At 37.3% G+C, this 20,305-nt stretch overlaps 1 protein-coding gene across 2 annotated transcripts in view; it reads right to left on the reverse strand.

Annotated features, from left to right (window-relative positions):
* The window catches only part of lhx4 (LIM homeobox 4), a 52,242-nt gene that overhangs the window by 8,662 nt on the left and 23,275 nt on the right, over nt 1–20,305 (reverse strand). For both annotated transcript variants that reach the window (XM_015356424.2, XM_006635031.3), the window contains exons 2-3: nt 17,656–17,827; nt 1,114–1,316 (exon numbers count right to left, since the gene is read on the reverse strand). In XM_015356424.2, the coding sequence (XP_015211910.1) occupies nt 1,114–1,316; nt 17,656–17,827 (375 nt within the window). The remainder of the gene's footprint in view (nt 1–1,113; nt 1,317–17,655; nt 17,828–20,305) is intronic.

Consider the following 20,305-nt stretch of genomic DNA (forward strand, 5'->3'; position numbering starts at 1 on the left):
AAGAAAACCTGGGAACTGTGAAACCAGAGGACCAGAGCTCGGCACTCCTATCCTGTAGTGTTACTTTGAGCGAACGGAATATTGCCAGTCCACCTCACCATCAAGAAGTTTAGCTGATTATGTCAAAACATTGTATGTACAGTATATCTATGAATTGGCTTCATTGCTCTCCTCTCCACTGATGTGTGGTGAGTGTTCTGGTGCACTATGGCTGCCGTCGCATCATCCAGATGGGGCTGCACAGTGGTGGTGGTGGAGGGGAGTTCCCATTACCCGTAAAGAGCTTTGAGTGGAGTGTTCAGAAAAGCGCTATATAAGTGTAAGCAATTATTATTATTATTATTATTATTATTATTATTATTATTATTATTATAACAATTGAAAATTTGCTTTCCGCTATTCTGCTGTAGTTTTAGCACTTAGCACTGCCTAACCAATTGGAGCTGGTATTTCCCTGGAAGAGTAGATGAAAATTAAGCTGAGAATGCCATGTGATATTTCAACACTTCAGCTTCACATAGCATAACCAAACAGTGAAAGCAGAACAGCAGGTGTGTGAATGGACAGCCAGAACAACAGTGACACAAACCCAGAAAACCTTACAAAATTCACTTTTTTTTAAGTGCTAGTGAGACAGTTACCTTTTGATTAATGCATTCATTATCTAAGCTCCATTCGCATCTCTGCCTACAGGTTTTGGAAGGTACTATTAAATTCATATAATTGAATCTCTGGGGACATGATAGGTTTTCTTGACTTATTCACAAAGAGAACAATAGTCCCAGTGCTACAAAATCCATAATGAAACATGAAAACTACCCACAAGGGTTATTCATTTAATAATAACCGAAAGATCCATTTGCAACTTTGACGTTTATTTTGGGATTTTCCCATTGGGAAGGCCCGGCTACAAAATCCATGGGGTTTTAAAATGGCCTTTTATGAATATTGGCCTTAAACCGTGGAGCCTGGAACAGCAATCTAAACCAATGGCAGTTCCAAATGCAACAGAACCAGTGTACAGTGCATGTGTGGAGTGGTTGGGTCCAGAAGGCTTTTATGGGTAAAAAGAGGAATACGCTGCCCTCCCCCATCATCCCGATCCCTGTGTACCGTTCTGTTTGGCGGTTTCGTAGTCCTCTTTGCACACCAGCCTCCCATCCTCCATGAGGTAGAACTCGTCGCCCGTGGCCAGCTGCCGGTTGCACATGACACAGGCGAAGCAGTGCAGGTGGTAGACGAAGTCCTGGGCTTTCCGCACCACCTGCGTGGGGGGGATACCCTGCTGGCAGGAGGCACACTTTGTCCCGAAGCGCCTGCAACACAAGACAGGGCCGTCGTCAACAGGGGTACGCCGGAACTATCCTGCACTGAGCGCCGTTTTTAAAAGCCGCGCGGCCCCAAAACGAGGATGCGATGGCTCATTGTGTCCTATCTGTAAATCGTTTTTTTTCTTTAATCTGTAGGGGTCCCCTTTCGTGAAAGTGCCCCCTTCAGAAAACTGTGCTCACTGAAAGGCGCAGCCGCTGTTGCAGTGAAACGCAGAACAGACAGAGCCCTTTTCCTAACAACATGATGAGGATTTGGACATTTATTCTTCAGGTGCCAACTCCCCTTACACTGTAATTAGTGCGTTTGAAATTAAATAAAAACAGTTCCACGCCACCTGGGGTTTTGGATTTCCACTTTTGTGATTTGTGAACAGTATGCAACACTGTTTTATTCCGAAAAGATATGATATTTAATCTGAAAGGGGCCAAAATAACAAATGCGGAGAGCCGAAACAATGAATACACTGGAGGCAAAACTGAGAATTTGGTTGGAGGATTATCAGTCAGGGTCAGTTGTCATCGCTCTGTCCAAATTTGCAGGCAGAGGCTCAGTGAAGACATGCATTTCAGAGCAACAGCTCTAGTTTTATCCTTCTGTTTTTTTTAAACTCAGACTCCCCAGCCATACAGTATGAGCCCACCTAAATTGGAACAGCCTATTTTCTTGAGAACCCGATACCCACTCAGGAGAGTCATTTGCAATTGCTACCCTGCACAGCCAGCCATGTTTTGACACACTGCATCCAAGGTCTATGGGGTGTTAGTCTGACAAAAACTATAAATATAAACTTCAATTAACTTGTGTAAAATATAGATGTTTCATAGGAAATCAGACTTAAAGTGTTTGATCATAGCTAATTTTATGTTTAGTATCTTATTGGTCCTTGAAGAAGCCAGATTATCAGCTCAAAATTCCCACAATCCTCTGCATAAAGAAGGGCCTCCTGTTCTCAGTTTTAAATGCATCTCCTCATACGCCTTTTGTTCTCTGGTTTGTGCTTCATTGTTTGTTCTGAATCCACTGGGTTCTGAAAGTCTGCAGGATTTTGAACACTTGGATCAGATCCCTTAGTAGTTTTCTCTGTTGAGGGCTAAAAAGACTCGGCTCTTTCAGTACATCAGCTGGTCAAAACTCACAGGCAAGAGTGTACAGGTCTCATAGCATAAGATACTGTCACTCCCCAGGATGCCCAGCAGTGCTTGAGGTTTCTGCGGCAGAAAGCTGACATTTTGGCATAGCAGGCTTATTGCTGCTTCTGTGGCTGTGCAGCTGAGGCACTGTAGAGATGCATCAGTATAATAGCAACTGGGACACACTGCAGATCACATAATAGCAAGTTATTTAATCAATACATATTTAAAAACAGTACACTTTCCATAGATCTACTGTAGCTGCACAGCTTTAACAAAAAGTTGAACTTTCCAGGAATAAGCCAGCCAGAAGGCATCGGGAATCTACAGCAGAATGCTCTCAGAATACCCCCATTGCTGCTGCAGCTCTGCTTTGTTGTGCATGGTAAGACATCATGAATGGGCACAGTAACACCTCAACTCAAGAACTGAATCTTGGGAGACAATAATGACTCCAAATGCACTTTTACTAAAAGTCAAATGATTTATTTTGAATTTGTGTCGGTGTCAGTGTAAAATTTGGAAAAACAATGTTAAACATAATTTACTACCAAATGTGCACAGCTCAATTAAATGGCAAATCTTAACGCATTCTAATACATTTATATGCCTATCTTCTCCAATTTGAGACAAAAGATCAAAGTCACTTTCCCTGGGCATCCAGAAAGAGCATTAAAGCTCTCTTTTTATTTTGGCCAATGCCAGCTTGGTCTTATGGAAGACACTTCTGTAGTTCTATATTTCCTGCTTTTCCTATTACTTTGGTCCATTGCCATCTCTATTACCTGGAGCACCGACGACTTGATCACCGTGAAAGTGGTCACCATGGAAACCAGGTCCCTGTGGCCTAATGAGAATATCCTCAAGAGTTTTTGCCTCTTAAAATCAAGGTAGTGTATATTTGGCAATCTTTCTGACAATAGTAAATAACATAAAACTAAGTATTTCTAAAGCAATATAACAATACAAACTCATATCCCTGAAACATATTTATCGTAACGTTATATTTTTAGAGGGATCTCAACAAATTTTGAATGATTAAATTAAATGATTATTTAATTTAAAAAAAAAATCACCTCTGATTTAATGCCAAGCCAAAATAGTGAGTTCTGCTTTGGGTCTGCATTCCTGTTTTAAAATAAACACTAAATTGGAATATCGGGGTCAAAGTCTTTTCTTAGTTATTACTTGTTCTCTTATGTCTGCTTACTGCCATTCCAACCAACAGTTCCAAAAAATGTGCACAACTGGACAGTAGTTTTAAAGCTTGATTGTGTGGACCTGCTCCATACAGTACTACTCCTGATCCCCTGCAAGCAAAATGAAAGGCATACACAACCCTTACAGGCAACTGCACTACAGGACTACAGGTCGCCGCTACTTCCCTAACCAGTAATGGATTATCAAAGAAGACAGTCCTTCCAGAATAGATACATCCAGCACTGTTGCTTAAATACAGTAGCAGACAGTGAATGAGGACAACAATACAATGAAAAAATACATTGAATGGGTAAGAAGCATGTGATTTGAGCCTTGAATTTAACTATGCATTCATATACAATAGCTGGAAAAATTACAGAATGTATACACAATGCAATATGTATTCACATTTATTTTAAGTATTGGGATTAGTTTGGTGGGACACTGTATTAGCTCAGCAGGTTAATTATTATTTGTGTAAGTTATCCCTAACACTGCATTACAATGACACTCTCAGATCATTACAATGAATCTCAGTGCCAGCCTTTACGATTCCCACATCCAGTGGATACTGTTCATTCATTTGTTGCTGTAATGTAAATTACCATTATAACACTCTCTCTAGTCATATAGGATGTGTTACAATAAATTGAAAAGTTACAGTACCTGGAAAATGCATTCATGGCTATCTGATGCATATGAAGGATTTTGGAATACGGTTTGCTTGTTTGCCTTGTCTCCTTTTTGATTCACTATCCAAACCAATGTAGTGAAGGCCTCAAAGATACAGTACAGGAATGCTGTAAACACGATAAGGGAAGCAATAAACCACTGGCTGAGAGATGGTAATAAATCAGGGGACACATACAATAAAATAAACTGTTATTCCTCACCAAGGTGAAGTTTGTTCATTATGCTGGGAAAGGCGTCTGTCTTGCTGTTCTGCTAGTTATCTCTCCCCGCCATTTGTGCTTGCACACTGTCGCAGTTTTAACATAAAAGAATCCCCACTTGTCCCTTGGGGCGACTAATAAAGTTAGCTTCCACTCTCTGACTCACTAGCTTTTTAGGTTTCCGTGAAGCTTTTGACATTAAAGCCCCAAACATGATTTAGTAAAAGCTGGGGCTGATCCTGTTTTGGATAAAAGTCAAACCTAATTTGTTCTTTAATGCTCGGAAATCCAATCGCAGCTAAAAGAGGAGAAAAAAAAAGTTGCTTAAGTGTTCCGTTCTGACTGGTATTAATCTTAAAGTCTGTCAATACGAACGACCACTAGGTACTGCTGGAGCGCACACGGAAGGGAGCTACAATCTTAGTCCTTGAGATCACTTTTTCCCCCTTTTCTTTGCAAGTGAGCCATCAATTACTTAATTGAGCCTTTAATTAAACTCATAATGTGCTGAATTGGACCTTTTTAATTGTTACTATGTCCTCCAAAGTTTGAGGTTTCAAGGTACTTGTAAAACTTTATAGGTAATTTGAAACCTCCAGCTGTTTAAGAGCTGAAAACAATTTAAAAGGTCTTATCAATAGTAACAGAGCTCGTCACCTATGATGAACCTCTTAGGGTGATCTCACATCTCCCTGAAGAAGACTTCAGTATTGCAAGGCCACAGCATAAGCTGTCTGCTCTTTTGGCCAGCTGAACTAGTATGCTTTCTTGTCAAGCTGTCTGGAGGTCTCACACAGGAAAGGCAAGCAAAGAGTACTTTTGAGTCCCAGGCTGGAATAAGCAGTAGGCCACCTGTCCATACATTATAAGACAGGAAAGGCTTTTAAAGTGTTATGTGTTTTTATTTTTAATGTCATTATTGCTGAATCACAGAATCACAAAATGGCACAGTTAGGGTTGCCAACTGGACACAATTCTAGAAAGCCTGTTGAACCTGCATCTTAACCACAAGAGTCTGAGAACAATCAAAGTTATGTGTGTGTTCCAGTCAGAGATCTGATTCATTAATTTGGCTTGTTGACTCTTTGCTGACAAAAGTTGTCACTGATCATACCTTATGAACAGTTAATCAATATTACTTATCTGATTGGGGCGAGTCTGGGTAAATTAAGGCAATATATTAATGATGCTTAAGTAGTTTACTGACATTTCTCAGTACTGTTGCTGCTCAGTTGTATTTCTTGACACAAATAAATTTGAACATTTTCTAAATGAATGAGATTAAAATATTTTAAAAGGCATATACGGGATATAAAAGCATGCATGAAAAATGACATGAGAATTATGAAGGCATTTAATGCTCATTCCAGGAAAGACTGTCTAGTTTGTTTTTTTTGGACTCCTTGACAAAAGCACACAGAGGTAGCATTATGTTAAATCTGTGTCACTGGTTAAAAAATGTTAAAGCACAGAAAGTGTAAAAATACAGACGTAGTTTTTGTATGGGAAAAAGTACAGAAACAGATCATTATAAAAACCCGTGATTAAGTTCAATCACAAAATCTATATTTTCTGAATAAATACTTTATACTACATTATCACAGTCATTGACTTAAAAATAACAAAGTGTAACTTATAGTTATTACTATTACTGTATAGTTATATATAACATCCATCCAAGTTCTAACCATTAAATCCAAATCAGTGTCTCAGGGGAGCTGGAGCCTATGTCAGCAAGCAATGGACATAAGGCAGGATACAGCCTGGACAGGACGGCAGCTCATCACAGGACAGACACAGACACAAACACCCACACTCAAGTCAGGGCCTGTTTCCCAGACACCAAGTAACCTACCATTATGTCTTCGGATTGCGGTTTGGGAACCTGAGCACATGGATGAAACCTATACGAACACAGAAGGAACGTACAAACTCCTTGCGGATAGCACCCTGGGTCTGAAATTGAACCCAAGGCCCTAGTGCTGACCACTGTACCACTTTTGCCACCATATGTATAAAAGAATTAAAGCTGGTTTATACACACAGGTGTGTGTGGATGTTCTGGGACATCTTTGACTCTGTGACACGAATTCTGAATGGAAGTTCCTTTTTCTCAGGGCATCTCCGGAGTTTACAATGTCATTTTCCAGCAACAACGCATGTTACTTTCCCAAAAAAAGCCACTGTTTCCTGTGACTTCATCTGCTCTTGCCATAGACAGTACAGTACACACAGAGACCTTCTAATTGCATTATTTTGCAATAGCAAAGCTACTTGTCAGCCTACCAACCTGTTTGAGAATTCCTGCAGTCAGGGAGGATATGGAAAAAAAGCAGAAACTGATTAGAGCATACAGATGTTTTTTTCAGAACACTTCCTAGAAAACTGTTGTAATTCAGGGAACATCACTATTGTGAACTGAATGATACTGACAGGTTTTCATGAGCAGTTTAATCATTATTAGTATTGCATCTAATTATCCTAGCATTGTTGGTGTCCACATATTTCATATACTGTAGGACTTCATTAAAACACCGAGATGTGATTTTTAGTAGATTTGCAGACCTAAAATGAATATTTCTGCAAACCAATAAAAAAATGAACTATGCATTCTATGAAATTGGGAGAGTCGGGTCGGATTTTAAGTGTGATAAAAGAGTTCCAGACAATGGTACTATAAGAGGAAGAACTGCAGAAGGAACTAGAAAGTCAGGCTAGGAGTATTCACCTCTTAGTCTGGACAGCCCAGCCACAGCTCAGCACTATTTCAAAGAAGCTCATCTTAGAAAAATAAACATTTTTGACTGAAACATATACCAAACCCTAGCACCTAGTACCTGGGAAGTACAAAGTGATGCTTTAATCCACTGAATACCCATAGTGTACACAGAATGACTAGAACTCCTGAAATACATGACAATATTAAGCTCAAAAGCAAACAAATTGATTAGATACCCTAATATATTAAGAAAAAATCAGAAGCTCAGATATTTTGCTGGCAGAAACGTGAATATAATCTATGAAACTATGGAAACACACCACTAATTTATTCTTACTTTTTTCTCTTCTTTTACAGCATTGTTATGATCATCAATCTTAAATGTTCCTCAATAAAAAAACTCTGTTCTAATCTAATCAGGTTTGTTGGTCCTGTATGTTTAAAAAGTCATCTTAACTCCTTTGATGAGCTGGCAGGATTCCAGTGTGCGCATGGGTCATAACCCTTGTTTTACCATATAAAAAGTATATCCCTAAGAAGTTATGATATTGCTCTGACTGGTTCAATATGAAGCACAAGCAGTGGTGGAAATTATATACAAATACACTGCTTGTGAAGAGAATTCTAGGTACAAAGAAGAAAAGAAAGAAGACCCGGCAACACCACACAAAACAGAGCCACTGACTGTGCAGCCGTTTGACCAAGAATTCTTCCTAATGTAGTAACATACCCAGTGGACAGTAAAAGTGTTGTGACACTGCTCTAATGTGATTCTGTCTGGTATTGTTTTAATCAGTCTGTAGCCTGTAATGTGTCAGTGCTGAGGGTAATATAGGCAACATGTGTTTGAGAAAAAAAAAACAAAGAGCTGCCAGAGAAACACAGGGAAACAGGCAAACATCAGTATGTGCAGGTAGCATGGTGTTTGCAGCCAGCTGTGGAGACAGTCCAGAGCCATAAACAGAGATGAGCAAAGTTCAAAACCAAGAGACACAGTACAAAGTGACAGAGGAGGAGAATCCAGAGGACGAAGTCAGGGTGAAGCAACAGTCCAGAATCCGGGAAGCAAACACAGCAAGAACTTGAAACCTGGTGTGAACCCCGAAACATAGCAAACGCTATAACAGAGTACCTGAGCACTGAGAGATCACGGATTACTGTATGTAGTCTTGAACCACCTGAGGCTGGTGTGATGGATAATTGCCTCCAGAAACTCGTTGAATTAAGTACCATGGTAACCGGCTCTGAATGTCAGATGGTACATGTGGCCAGGTGCCGTGTAGATACCAGCTTGCCCTGCCACTCATCCACGGCAACGAGCATAACATAGTTTAATTGACATTTTACATATGGCTAAACTACTGTTCAGGGAACGTTACTTTTAAAAAGTAATGCATTAGAGTTACAAATCACTCACAAAAGGGATCACTTCTTTAAACGGACTACATAGTAACATAGTAGGGGTTAATATATTTTTTAAGTCATCAGTTACACTGATCTGAGTAGTGTGTGTATAATTACTATATACAGCAACATATCCATCAATTTTTCACCACTTCTTCCAATTCAGGATCAATGGGGAGCCGGTACCTATCCAGGCAAGTACAGGAGTAAGGCAGGGATGGGACGGACGAGACAGACACCCATCCATCATAAGGCAGACACACAGACGCAACCATGCACTTACACCTAAGGCCAATTTTCCCAAAAGGTAATTGACCTACTAGTTAAGCAACATATTATATTACAAGTATAATTATTAAAAATAATTGTCTCCACTTCCTTATTCATTTAAAAAATAATACCTTACACAAACAGTTTGTAACTGTGATGGATTGCTTTTTAGAAGTGTTTTTTCCCAACTCTGGTCCTGACCTATGTTTGTGTCCTCTCTTCTGAACACTCTTAGACAAAATAACAGTAAAAGGTAACATAATATAGGAGTTAAATAAAATTTCTGTCCCGTAATGAAGAGAATACAAAAGAGGATGAAGTAGAAAATGTAAGTTATATAAATACAGGCCTCAAAGGGATGATAGACCATAAACATATGGTAGGGTCAAACAAAATCTGTGAGTTCTAGAAAACTTTTCGTTGTGTGTCATTAAATTTCCTAGTGCGATAAAATGAGGAGCAGATGTGCACTAAATTCATTACAACACCTTAACCATTAGGTGTAAGAAGGAATTAGCAGGTCTTAAGTTTTATACTTACATACACTTGGGAGGAATATCACTAAACAAATTTAGCCTCATAAACAATTGCTGTTACATAAATTGAAATAGTCATGAAAAAACCCAAACAGCTTGGTGAAAAGTCAAGATTTCAAGAAACCCTCATTTGAAAGAAAACCCTCAAGAGTGAAAGCAAACATTTGTGGATTGAAATCCATGTGACAATCAGATCCACTGATAAAGGGGTGAATAGGATCTAGAAAACAGTGAGGATGCAACTGTGGCAGACAGTATGAAAATAATGGAGGCTGAAAAGTATTGGTGCCAAAGTCCGCAGTTAGAGGAATAATTAAGAAATAGCAAGCACATCATTTGACTGAAACCTTTCCAAGAAGTGGACATCCATAGAAAATATGAGGCAGATCATGCAGGCACATTCTTGCATACAGTATGTATTATTTGGAAATTGGAGACACATGCAGAAGGAAGCACATCTCTCTCACACAATGTATCTAATATTTTCTTACTATATTCTCTTATTTGTTTTGCATCACTGTTATGATACTATATCTTAAGTGTTCCTCTATTATATCTCAATTTCTTATATACATTTTTCTACCCATACCTCTAGTTCTCTTCCTTATATTTAATGATATATAGTAAATATAGAATGCATTTTAGGCATATAATCAGGTTCTCTTGTCCTGTACAGTATGTTCAAAAAGGCATTGTACAGTAATTCCTTTGATGAGCTGGTAGGATTCCAGCATGCACATGGGTCGTAGCCCTGGTTTTCCAAAATGAGCAATACATGTGTGTCCCTAAAATGTTACTATACACACTGCTCAGAATAGTTGGATATGAAGCAGTCATGGAAATGGTTTATAAACACACTGCTTGTAACGAGACCCAAAAACCCTGCTCACTGGTCTGAAATATGATGTATTGTTTTGTTGCTTACTTCTGCAGATAGATTATAATAAGTTCTGAACATAAATTTAGGTAAAAATATTTTGTGTCGACTTGCATGTTCTTTGGGGTTTTCTCTAAGTTCTCCAATTTCCTACCAAAAAGTTCCAAAATACATGTTGGGTGAGGTGGAGCGGAGTATCTTGATTTGTTGTTACATCTGTGTACTCTACAAAAGCCTGTTTCAATGTTAAGTCCAAGCTTTGTACCGAATACCTCCAGGCTAGCCTCCAGCTCATAGGGAGCTGTGGTCCTCAATAAAAAATGGCTTCTGATAAGAGATGGATGGACAAACATGATGTGCAGTGAAATGGGAGTCCTGAGGCTGCCTCAACTCTACAGTTTATGGCTCACAGATAGTTAACTTATTGGCTTATTAAATTTAAAATGATAGAACAGAGCATGTACAAAGATTATATGTGATATATCTATCACAAGAGTTCAACTCTGTTGGCATAGATTGTCAATAGAGTTATTGTCTGTGCTTCACTATTCTAAAGAGATTTAATTAACTGATTTGGTTTACTGTTGGGGTAATTTGTAAAGTATTGTTTTCTTCACCAACCTGAGTACTTCCATGTTGTGGAATATGGCCCACCTTTACATTAGGATGAGAAACATAAGCATTCAAATGAGGACATTTGTCTGCTAGTAGCTCAAGCAGTCATTGCTTGAAGGATCCCAAACACAGAGGGTACTTAATTCTCCCTCCTGTTCACAGCCTTAAAAGATATTTGCTCCACTATTGTCTGAAGGGAATATACTGTAAATCTCAGTTTAATCGACCTGGTAAGGGACAACATTTAAGTTTATATTTTGGTGTTGGTCCTCATATCTGACAACATATGCAATTACAGTAGGTATCTCAGTGTATAACAAGTCAAGGCAGATCTACAGATATTTTTAACATTTAGAGTGCACCTCATGTATGCGCACTTCCCACATTTCTCTCACAAGACATCAGACATTACCTGAAGCTGAAGGTGTCAATCTACAGTACTTTAGGACAGGCCCCAAACTGATTTCCAGATTACCAGACCTCCAATGATTTATCCAGTATGGATGAACCTCAGAGCCTGTGGGATAGTAATTCAGGGTCCACACATGTATTTACCTGCACAGAGTTGGTCACTGTGTGCTTGGAAGAACAACAATCGAGGAGGCAATAAAACTTGGAAGGAGTAGCACGAGTGCTGCGTTTGAGACAAAGGAATAGTGTAGAGGAATAGTTAGGGCTCTGGGCTCTTAATCAGGAGATTGTAGTTTTAAGTCCCCACAGCAACACTGTTATTGTACTTTTCATCAAGGTACTTCACCACAGATGTTCAAGTGTGCACATCTATATAAATGGGTTTTGATTCTGGACATCGCCACACTGCTTTTTAGGACAAGATGGAAACACAAAATAAATCTGACAAATTGAAACCATAATTTGCAAGATGGCAGAATCAAAAGGCAAACAGACAAGACGTGTCACCTATTGTAGCAATCTCATACAATGGGTAGCTTCCAAATTTGAATTTCATTTCAGCTGAAGTTAAAGTTTATACATCAAGTGCCTACAAATAAACAAGCCTTAAGAAAAATTATTATAAAAAGAACATTCAAAACCCTTTTAACCAAACACTAAAAAGTAAACATCAGAATCTTACTTTTTTCAAGCAGTCTTGAAATTAGCAGATGTCTTGGATACAGTATACCACATCATATACTGTAGATGCACAAATACCAGCACAAACATACAATAAGGCAGTAACTTCAGATCTCTAAAACTGAACGTCCTGCCATCAGTACACCTTTTAAATTTATTACATGTGACTTGAGACATACGATAAAGTTATTGTTTCATGTATTGATATATACAGAAGTAATAAAGCAGCTTACTTGCCCAGAACATCTGATCGGTAGCATCTAAAATCTTTTAGATTTACAGCAAATATCTCCATTGGTTGGTGTGAAATTGTACCAAAGGAACTGTCTAGAAGAATATGTTGTAATAAAACACAAAAATAAACTGTGAAATCTTACATCAGAGCTCACAAAAGATTTAAGCATTTTTTTTTAAGATTTAGAAATTCAAAGCTGGTATAAAACAAAGAAATGGTGACAGTATCAGAAGACTGTATTGTTAGACAATACCAACATTTCAACACATTTTTCCGCGGAATTAAAAAAAAATCAAATATTCAACATTAAAATGTTTCTGGCTTCATTTCTGCAGAAAGCTTTGGTAACAAAAACTAAGAAAAAAATTGTCATGAACTGTAAAGGATAAATCACAATGTCTAGATATTTTTGCTCTCATGCAATTGCTTTATGCTTCAGCTTTTGATACAGTATTGACATCCATATTAGTTAAACGCAAATCAATCAATCAGTCAATCAGTTTTAATTTTATGGAGTGCTTTTTCATGGTAAGGACCTTCTTAAAGAGCTTTATAAGTCATGCTACATTGGAGCAGAATGGGACCTAGTGCGCAAAATGACTACGTCTCTATATTTAAATATTATTGTTACTGCTGCCACTTTCCTGCTGCGTGTGAACCGTTCCTAAGCAAGAGGCTTCTGTAGGAATGAGACCGCTTGGGCACCGACTGACAAAGGAGTGACATTTAAACTGCAATGGAAAAGGGAAGAAATGGAGGACATGCAAATGAAGCAGAAGACAAATATGTAAGAAAGGTTGCAATTGATAGGAGGCCTTTTGGTCAATCTTTCTTATTTTCACTAAGTAAATCAAAAACTCCATCCTTCCACTCCTTGATAGATCCTAGAGTCTGGGCCTCACCTACCTGTGTGGGACCTCTGCTCCAAACATGCACAGCTGTTTGTCTAAAGAAGCCTTTCATTTACTCTGCACTAAGTCAGTTCTCTTTTAGTTCCCTCCAGATGGGAGCCAACATCTGTGTTTTTCTACTGTGTGTAAGATAATTCCCTGATTTGACCCTATATTTACCCCATAGGATTTTATATACTTATACACTGAAGTGGCTTAGCTCCTTTAACTTGTCTTAGTATGACAATACCCTGAGACAAGAAATCCATTTAGTTGCACTTCTTTAAACTCTTTCTAAACCAAGAATATCCAGTTTTATGATATGTTGGATAACACCAATTATAATACTCTAAATTAAGTCTTTCTAGTACATTGTGCATAATTTTCCTTGATTTAAATTACACATTTTTCACTATCTACCAAAGCATTCTGTTTTTTACTGCCTAGCAATGTCTTCATTATGTAGAAAAATCTACAATAAACACCCAGAACCTTTTCCTGCTTCCTGCTGCTCAACAGGATCCATATAGAATATGTTCCTACTCCCTCTATAGACTGCTTTGCAATGTTTGTCAACATTAAATTTAATATGCCTAGTGTCTGCCCAATCCTGATTTTTTCTAAGACTTCGGATAATTCTATTTTTTACACCCTACCTGTTTTTTGGACTCCCCTAATTTTGAATCATGAGCAAATTTAATATGTTTTCTTACTATATCTGGATTGTTCCTTGATATACAGTAGATCAGGAAAAGCAGCTGGCCTAAAAAAGAACCCTGCTGTACACCACTACTTACATCTGTTCATTCAGAGGTTATATACCTTAAGAAGATGTGCTATTTCCTGTTTATTAACCAGTCCTTGATCCTCGTACAAGCATTAATTTGATTCATATTGCTTTTCATTAGGAATAAAATGTTTTTCTAAGGTTTTCTGTAAATCTAAATATACTGTATAACATATGTCATCTGTTTTAGTGTTATCATCTGCCCCGTTGCTGGTGTGAAGAATTCCAGCTAAATAAGAACTTCCCTGTCAATCCAATGTTGCGAAATTTGTTAAATGCCATTTAATATTCTTCTAATTTAACCATATTGTTTCCATAACATTAACAAAAAAGGAAGTCTGCTTGGTCTACAATAAGACTGCTTAGTTCAGTTCTGTCCTCCTTTTTATGAATAGGTGTTCAATTCAGAATTCTGTGGTCTGTAGGTACTGCTCCAATTCTATGTGAGAGTGGACATATCCTAATTATGAACCTGTGAATCAGATCCATCATTTCTTGAAGACTGGGAAATACAGTCAGACAGAAGCAATTTATTAGTTTTTAGTCATTGTAACCCATGAAGACCTCAATGCCACTTATACTTAAATTATGAAGTACTATATGATCTTGTTATATAGCACAGGACATTGATGTCTTTTAGTGTAAAAACCATGCATGTCATGTTAGTTTAGCATGCTTACTATGTCTTTTCTTTCCTATATTGTTAGTGGTAACAAATCTTTTCATTATTACCGTAGTTAAAAGTCACCCCAGCCGTTAATCTAAGCAAGTTTTAAGAAGTAATTCATTTAGACCCCTGAACCATCCAGCACATCTCAGCACTTAAAAATTCCCAATTTATTTTCTACCTATTAAAAGTGCACTTTAGACTGAATATTCATTTCACTTTTATAAAGCCATAATGTGTAGGTTTGCCAGACCTCACAGATACATCCTTTTCTCCTATTCTGACTAAAGAAATTAATAGAATTAAAGCCATTTATTATTCTGTAATTAACTGTGAAACTCTGTAATAAACTGTTTTTGGATAGCACAACTGCTGTCTTGATTCCAGCCTGGAACACCCTCTGTGAGGAGTTTGCATGGTTCCCCATAGGGCTAAACCATTCAAAATCCATGAGATTAACATTCAGAAATAAAACTAAAAAGACATGTACATTAGACTTGTCTAGTAACCCTTGAATAAAGTGTAGAGGCTTATGAATATAAAGGCAGAAAAGAGGGTATTTAAACCCCCTAAGAGGAAAATAAACACAAATATTTGATATTGAACAAAGGGTTTGAGCAAATAATCACATTCTGACTCTTTGTGTTAAGGTACTGAACATATGTAAAACATACAGACTTCTTCTAATGACCAAGAACTAGAACACCAAGGTGGACAATGATCAGAATGTGCCGTTACTTGGACTCTTTTCTGCATAAAAGGAACACAGGGAATATAAAACTATTCATAAAAATAGGTTACCACTTTAGGAGTAATTGATAATTATGGTGATGATGATGGTTCCCGCAACACCGTATGGTATAAAGCAGTTTGGTAAATGACACGACGTGACATGATGATATTATTATTATTATTATTATTATTATTATTATTATTATTATTATTATTATTATGCTTTATTATGAATTAACATGTCAATACCTCCTAGTCACAGCAGGAACCAAAATAATGGTGAGGAATACATTATCTGAACTTATATTCGTCAATATTTCCATTTTAAAATAAAAAATAATATTTGTGTGCGTTTTCCATTGCACGGGGACAGAAATCGGTGAGCATTATTCACAGAACAATGCAGATAGCCACTTTTGGAATAAAGATCAGTTCTGCATAAACTTGTCCGTATTTGTTACTTTTTACAATACTTAACACAATTGTACAAATAGTGTTATACACTCTTCATCGTGCTTGACAGAAGAACAGTAAATGCAGAACGATTTTTTAAGTATTAACATCAATTAAAACAAAAACATTTATAATTAAAAATATTTGTGCATTACACCTTTTTATTCTGATGCTTTGCCACAGACCGTCCCAAGCGAAGACAGTAAGTTAAATAAGTCAGTGAGTAATTACTCGCGAAAGAACAATCGAAAATATAGATTTACAATGAAAATAATTACTTAAAGGGTTGAAGATCTTAGCGATTGATTTTCTAATGTGAAAAGAACGAACAGCTGGAACGGACAGTGAACAGAAAGGGTAAAAAATAAGTTGTCCAAAGAATATGAAGAAAAATGTGCTGAATTAAGACCAGCTTCTGGATACCGCTAAAATGAGAAACGTCTCATTGTAGTTCTCACTGAAAGACAGGTAACAGGAATCAACGTGATGAAAGCGATGTTATTCCTAAACCATTCTGAAAGTCTATTTGCGTGTCTTTCAGTTTGAATGTGATAGGCAGCGTCTGAAAATTTCAATTTGCTACGATACAACGCTAGCTCCCGTCAACTCAGAACAAGGCCAGAGGGTCTCTAGGGATTTTGAACTGGATTTGAAAGAAAGGCGGAAAAAAACTCAAATTAATGTCTAGCAAGTCACGGATTTGTGTTAGTGAGCAAAAGCTCTATCTGCTCTTGTCGGATACAAAGTTGTGTATAGGTATTATCACAGTTTTCACTACAGCATCTTCGAATGTACCAAATCTATAAGCATTATTCATAATTAGAACAAACGTTAACAAAATCTGAATAAGAACGTACAGTATCTAGGCATCAAATAGGAACAACTGCAGTACTGTGTCTTATCGATTGAGCGTTGCTTTAAGGTACTTGCTATGACTAGTAATTTTTCGAAGATATAATCCACAGCATGCACTTAACTACTTATTTCAATGTATAAACGTGCACCTTAGTTGTGGTTACAATATATCTATGATGATCGGATAAAAGAAAAAAAAAATATCTGAAATGTCACTTTATAATCATGTGTTATGGTATGATTGGGGAGTCAGAATAAAATCGTATACCTGCTGATTTAAAATAAAATATTCTCACGTGTTTGGTGTTAATGAAAATGCGAATGAATTCTAGAAAACACTCAAAGCCACCTTCTACTATCAGTGCCCTCATCGGAATGAGTCTCGCGTAACACCGTATTAGTACAGTTAAATTATTATTTCATTCAACTAGCACACAGGCTTCCTTTTCCTTGTTAACATTTAATAATAAACACCAATACAGAGTGAAAATATAAATATAAATACAGCGACGTAAAACGGTGTTTAATACTCAATCTACGAGTCTGACTGGCTTCGGTTGCATTCCTACCGTACAAGAAGACATTTCAAAATAGGATTCGCACAGAACTAGAGCCAATGAGAAGGTTTTAGAAATGTCGCCGTGAACCTTAATCTTAATTCTATTAAGACAGCTAAACTATACATATTCCCCTTTAAAAAACTTCAAATAAAACAATCAAAATATGTATTGTTTTGTAAATCATATTCAAATATGGCAGTGTTACGAAAACATAATGGTGAAATTGCTTACAAACTTGCTTGCAAATAAAAATAATTTACAAATCCAGTGGAGTGCTTTCTCCACTGACGTGCAATGTTTTTACGTTTTCGTGTTTTGCCAGTGTGAAACTACTTGTGAGGGAAAAAAAAGACAGACAAGCAGGACACCGTGTGTGCGGGTAGAAAGCACGGAAACAGTCCCACTCACTTGAAGAAATCCTCTTTGCAGTAGACGTTCCCCGCCCTCGAGAAACACTTCTCCGCCAGCAGAGCGTGACAGTCGGCGCACTTCAGGCACTTGGAGTGCCAGTGTCTGTCCAGCACCTTCAGGATAAACTTGTCTAGGATGTGTTGACTGCAGCCAGCGCACTGGGGAATTTCTGCAGGAGAAAAAATAACAAAATGCAACTTAATTTATTCCATCTATTCCATCTGCACAAGAGCAATTAATATAGAAATGGTATATGCCCCATTCTTTAAACCACTACAATAAAAGCAAAGAGAAATGTTGTAGAAAACTAAATTACAATATAACGTATCATTGAGGAACAAATTAAAAACAATGTAATAATAATAGCAATATTTATCAAGATCAAATGCTAGATGGCCGGTAGCGATATCAGTCATTTTCTTTATTTTTCCTAATTTGCGTGCTCGATTTTAATTAAAATTGTGGCTAATTACTATAACAGTATTATATAATAGACAGATGTCATAGAATTATTATATATCACAAAATTAAATATTGGAATCATCAAACGTGTAGGTTTCGCCACTGAAAATGTCTGTACGTTTATGTATTACCTGCAGTGAACGTGCGCCGTAACTCAAGAAAATAAGCGGTGTCTCGCGATAATTTCGAGATTTTTCAGAAGCTGAAAATAATAGAAATACCAGCATCTATTCCTAATAATGACTTACACGTTTTTTTTAAAGACCAAAACACATTTTTCTACTGATTTACACTTTGAGTGTGATTAAAAAAAATAATTAGCAAAAATCAGTGTTCTTCTGTATAAACTCCATTATATTAATGGTAGTTTTATGCAAAGTTACTTCTGAACTTAACGTTTTTGGCAAATGAAGGACTGATCAATAAAGCATTTTTTCACCATTTACTCTACAGTGTACAGTACGTTTATGGGGAAGTACAGGAGTAACATCTGTATGTGGGTATGTGTAAATGTGCAGTATACAGTACGCACACATATAAGAAAAACCTGGCGATGTTCTCGTTATTGTAACAAATACCTAACCCTGTTAAAGTTTAAGAACAGCTATCTTAATTAATACAAGTACTGCAGCCTATATTAAATAAGCCATTCCGCTAAGTACTGTGTATATGAGAGTACTTAAAATTTCGTATTCAGTTTTGCTCACACCTTAAAAACATAAAGTAGATTGAATTTGCTTCTGCAGGGAATTTCGTGGTCTGCATGTACTGTAGGTTTTGCTCAATTAACCTTCTTGTCATGTACAATTGCTTGATGATTTTTTTTTTCATGAGGATGACAAAGATGAAACTGTCCTACATTTTTTAATTCATAGATTTCCTGCTTGCTGTTAGGCTGTTTTAATTGCATGCGTGGCATATACACCTAATCATAAAATTAAATCAATGTTTAAATGGCGTTTTGACAGATTTTAGCTTAGAGATGTCCCACGTCTAAGGTTTGACTGTGGGGCACATGTCTAAATGTAATAACATCTGTACCATGGAGTATGGATTTCGGTTTTGACCAGACTCTCACACGAACTGATTTGACGAAACCAACCCTTAGACTTTCAATACGTCTATTCCGGTGATTTCAGAATCCATATAAGATGTACAGACTACATGAAGCCTCGACATCCATGTACGCAATATTAAACAAGGGTCAGTAAAAAACAATGGATTTAGGTCCAACAATGGATCCAATGGACCAAAGAGAGCTATATTTCTAATATATGCTCTAAATCACTCATCCAGTGGACCCCACGTACCAAAAAAGGGGCAGGAAATTGGGGCCAGGCTGGTCACCTGTTATGAAATCCCCTTTAAGCACGTGTGGACCATCCTAGATCGATCACGCGAAAGCGTCCCCCATGTTGCCTTGCGTGGTGACTGAGCTGAAGGACTGGGTCTAGTGTCACCCACCTAGAGCATCGATTTCAACGCAAAAGGTGGACTGGAACTCCCTTAAACTCAACACAATTCAACACAAAACCAAGTTAATATTTTGTGTAACTGCCATCGCAATCAATACGCTCGATCTCCTCTTTTACCTTTATGGTGGAAACTTCCTCAAGGCCAGTGTCCGCCCTTAGACTGTATGATTGATTTCTACTGTAACTGTAGTTTCTGTGTTTTGTTGCTTTTGTTACACCTACTGTGAACAGTACACTACAGCTCTGCATTTTTAATTTTTGTAACATTTTGTTTTGGTTGCAGTATCATTTGATGCTACAGTATATTAGTTCCTTTCGTTTACATTCCTCTGTATTATATAGTCCTGCATTAAAATGTTATTGTTCATTGTCTGTAGCCACATTGGATAAAGCCGACTGTTAAATAAGCATTTTCCGTGGTCACAGAAAATTATTTTGAAAGTGTTTACAGTTTTGAAAGCTGAAAAATGTAGAGCGTAATTCAGTAGATGAACAGAATAACAGGAGTGAAAACGTATGTACAGTAAGCGATGGGCAATACCATAATTTTAGAAAATGCATGACTCTTTTATGATATTTCTGTTCGGCTTTGAAAGTGTAAGAAAAATAAAAATTAATATTTTTAACTTTTAAATTATGTATTTTGCTCAGTTTTCCGCCATACCAAGATTTTAGGTGAACTAAACCTATATACACCACGATATAAACCT

Source organism: Lepisosteus oculatus, chromosome 9, assembly GCF_040954835.1.
Source record: "Lepisosteus oculatus isolate fLepOcu1 chromosome 9, fLepOcu1.hap2, whole genome shotgun sequence".
NCBI classification, from domain to species: Eukaryota; Metazoa; Chordata; class Actinopteri; order Semionotiformes; family Lepisosteidae; genus Lepisosteus; species Lepisosteus oculatus.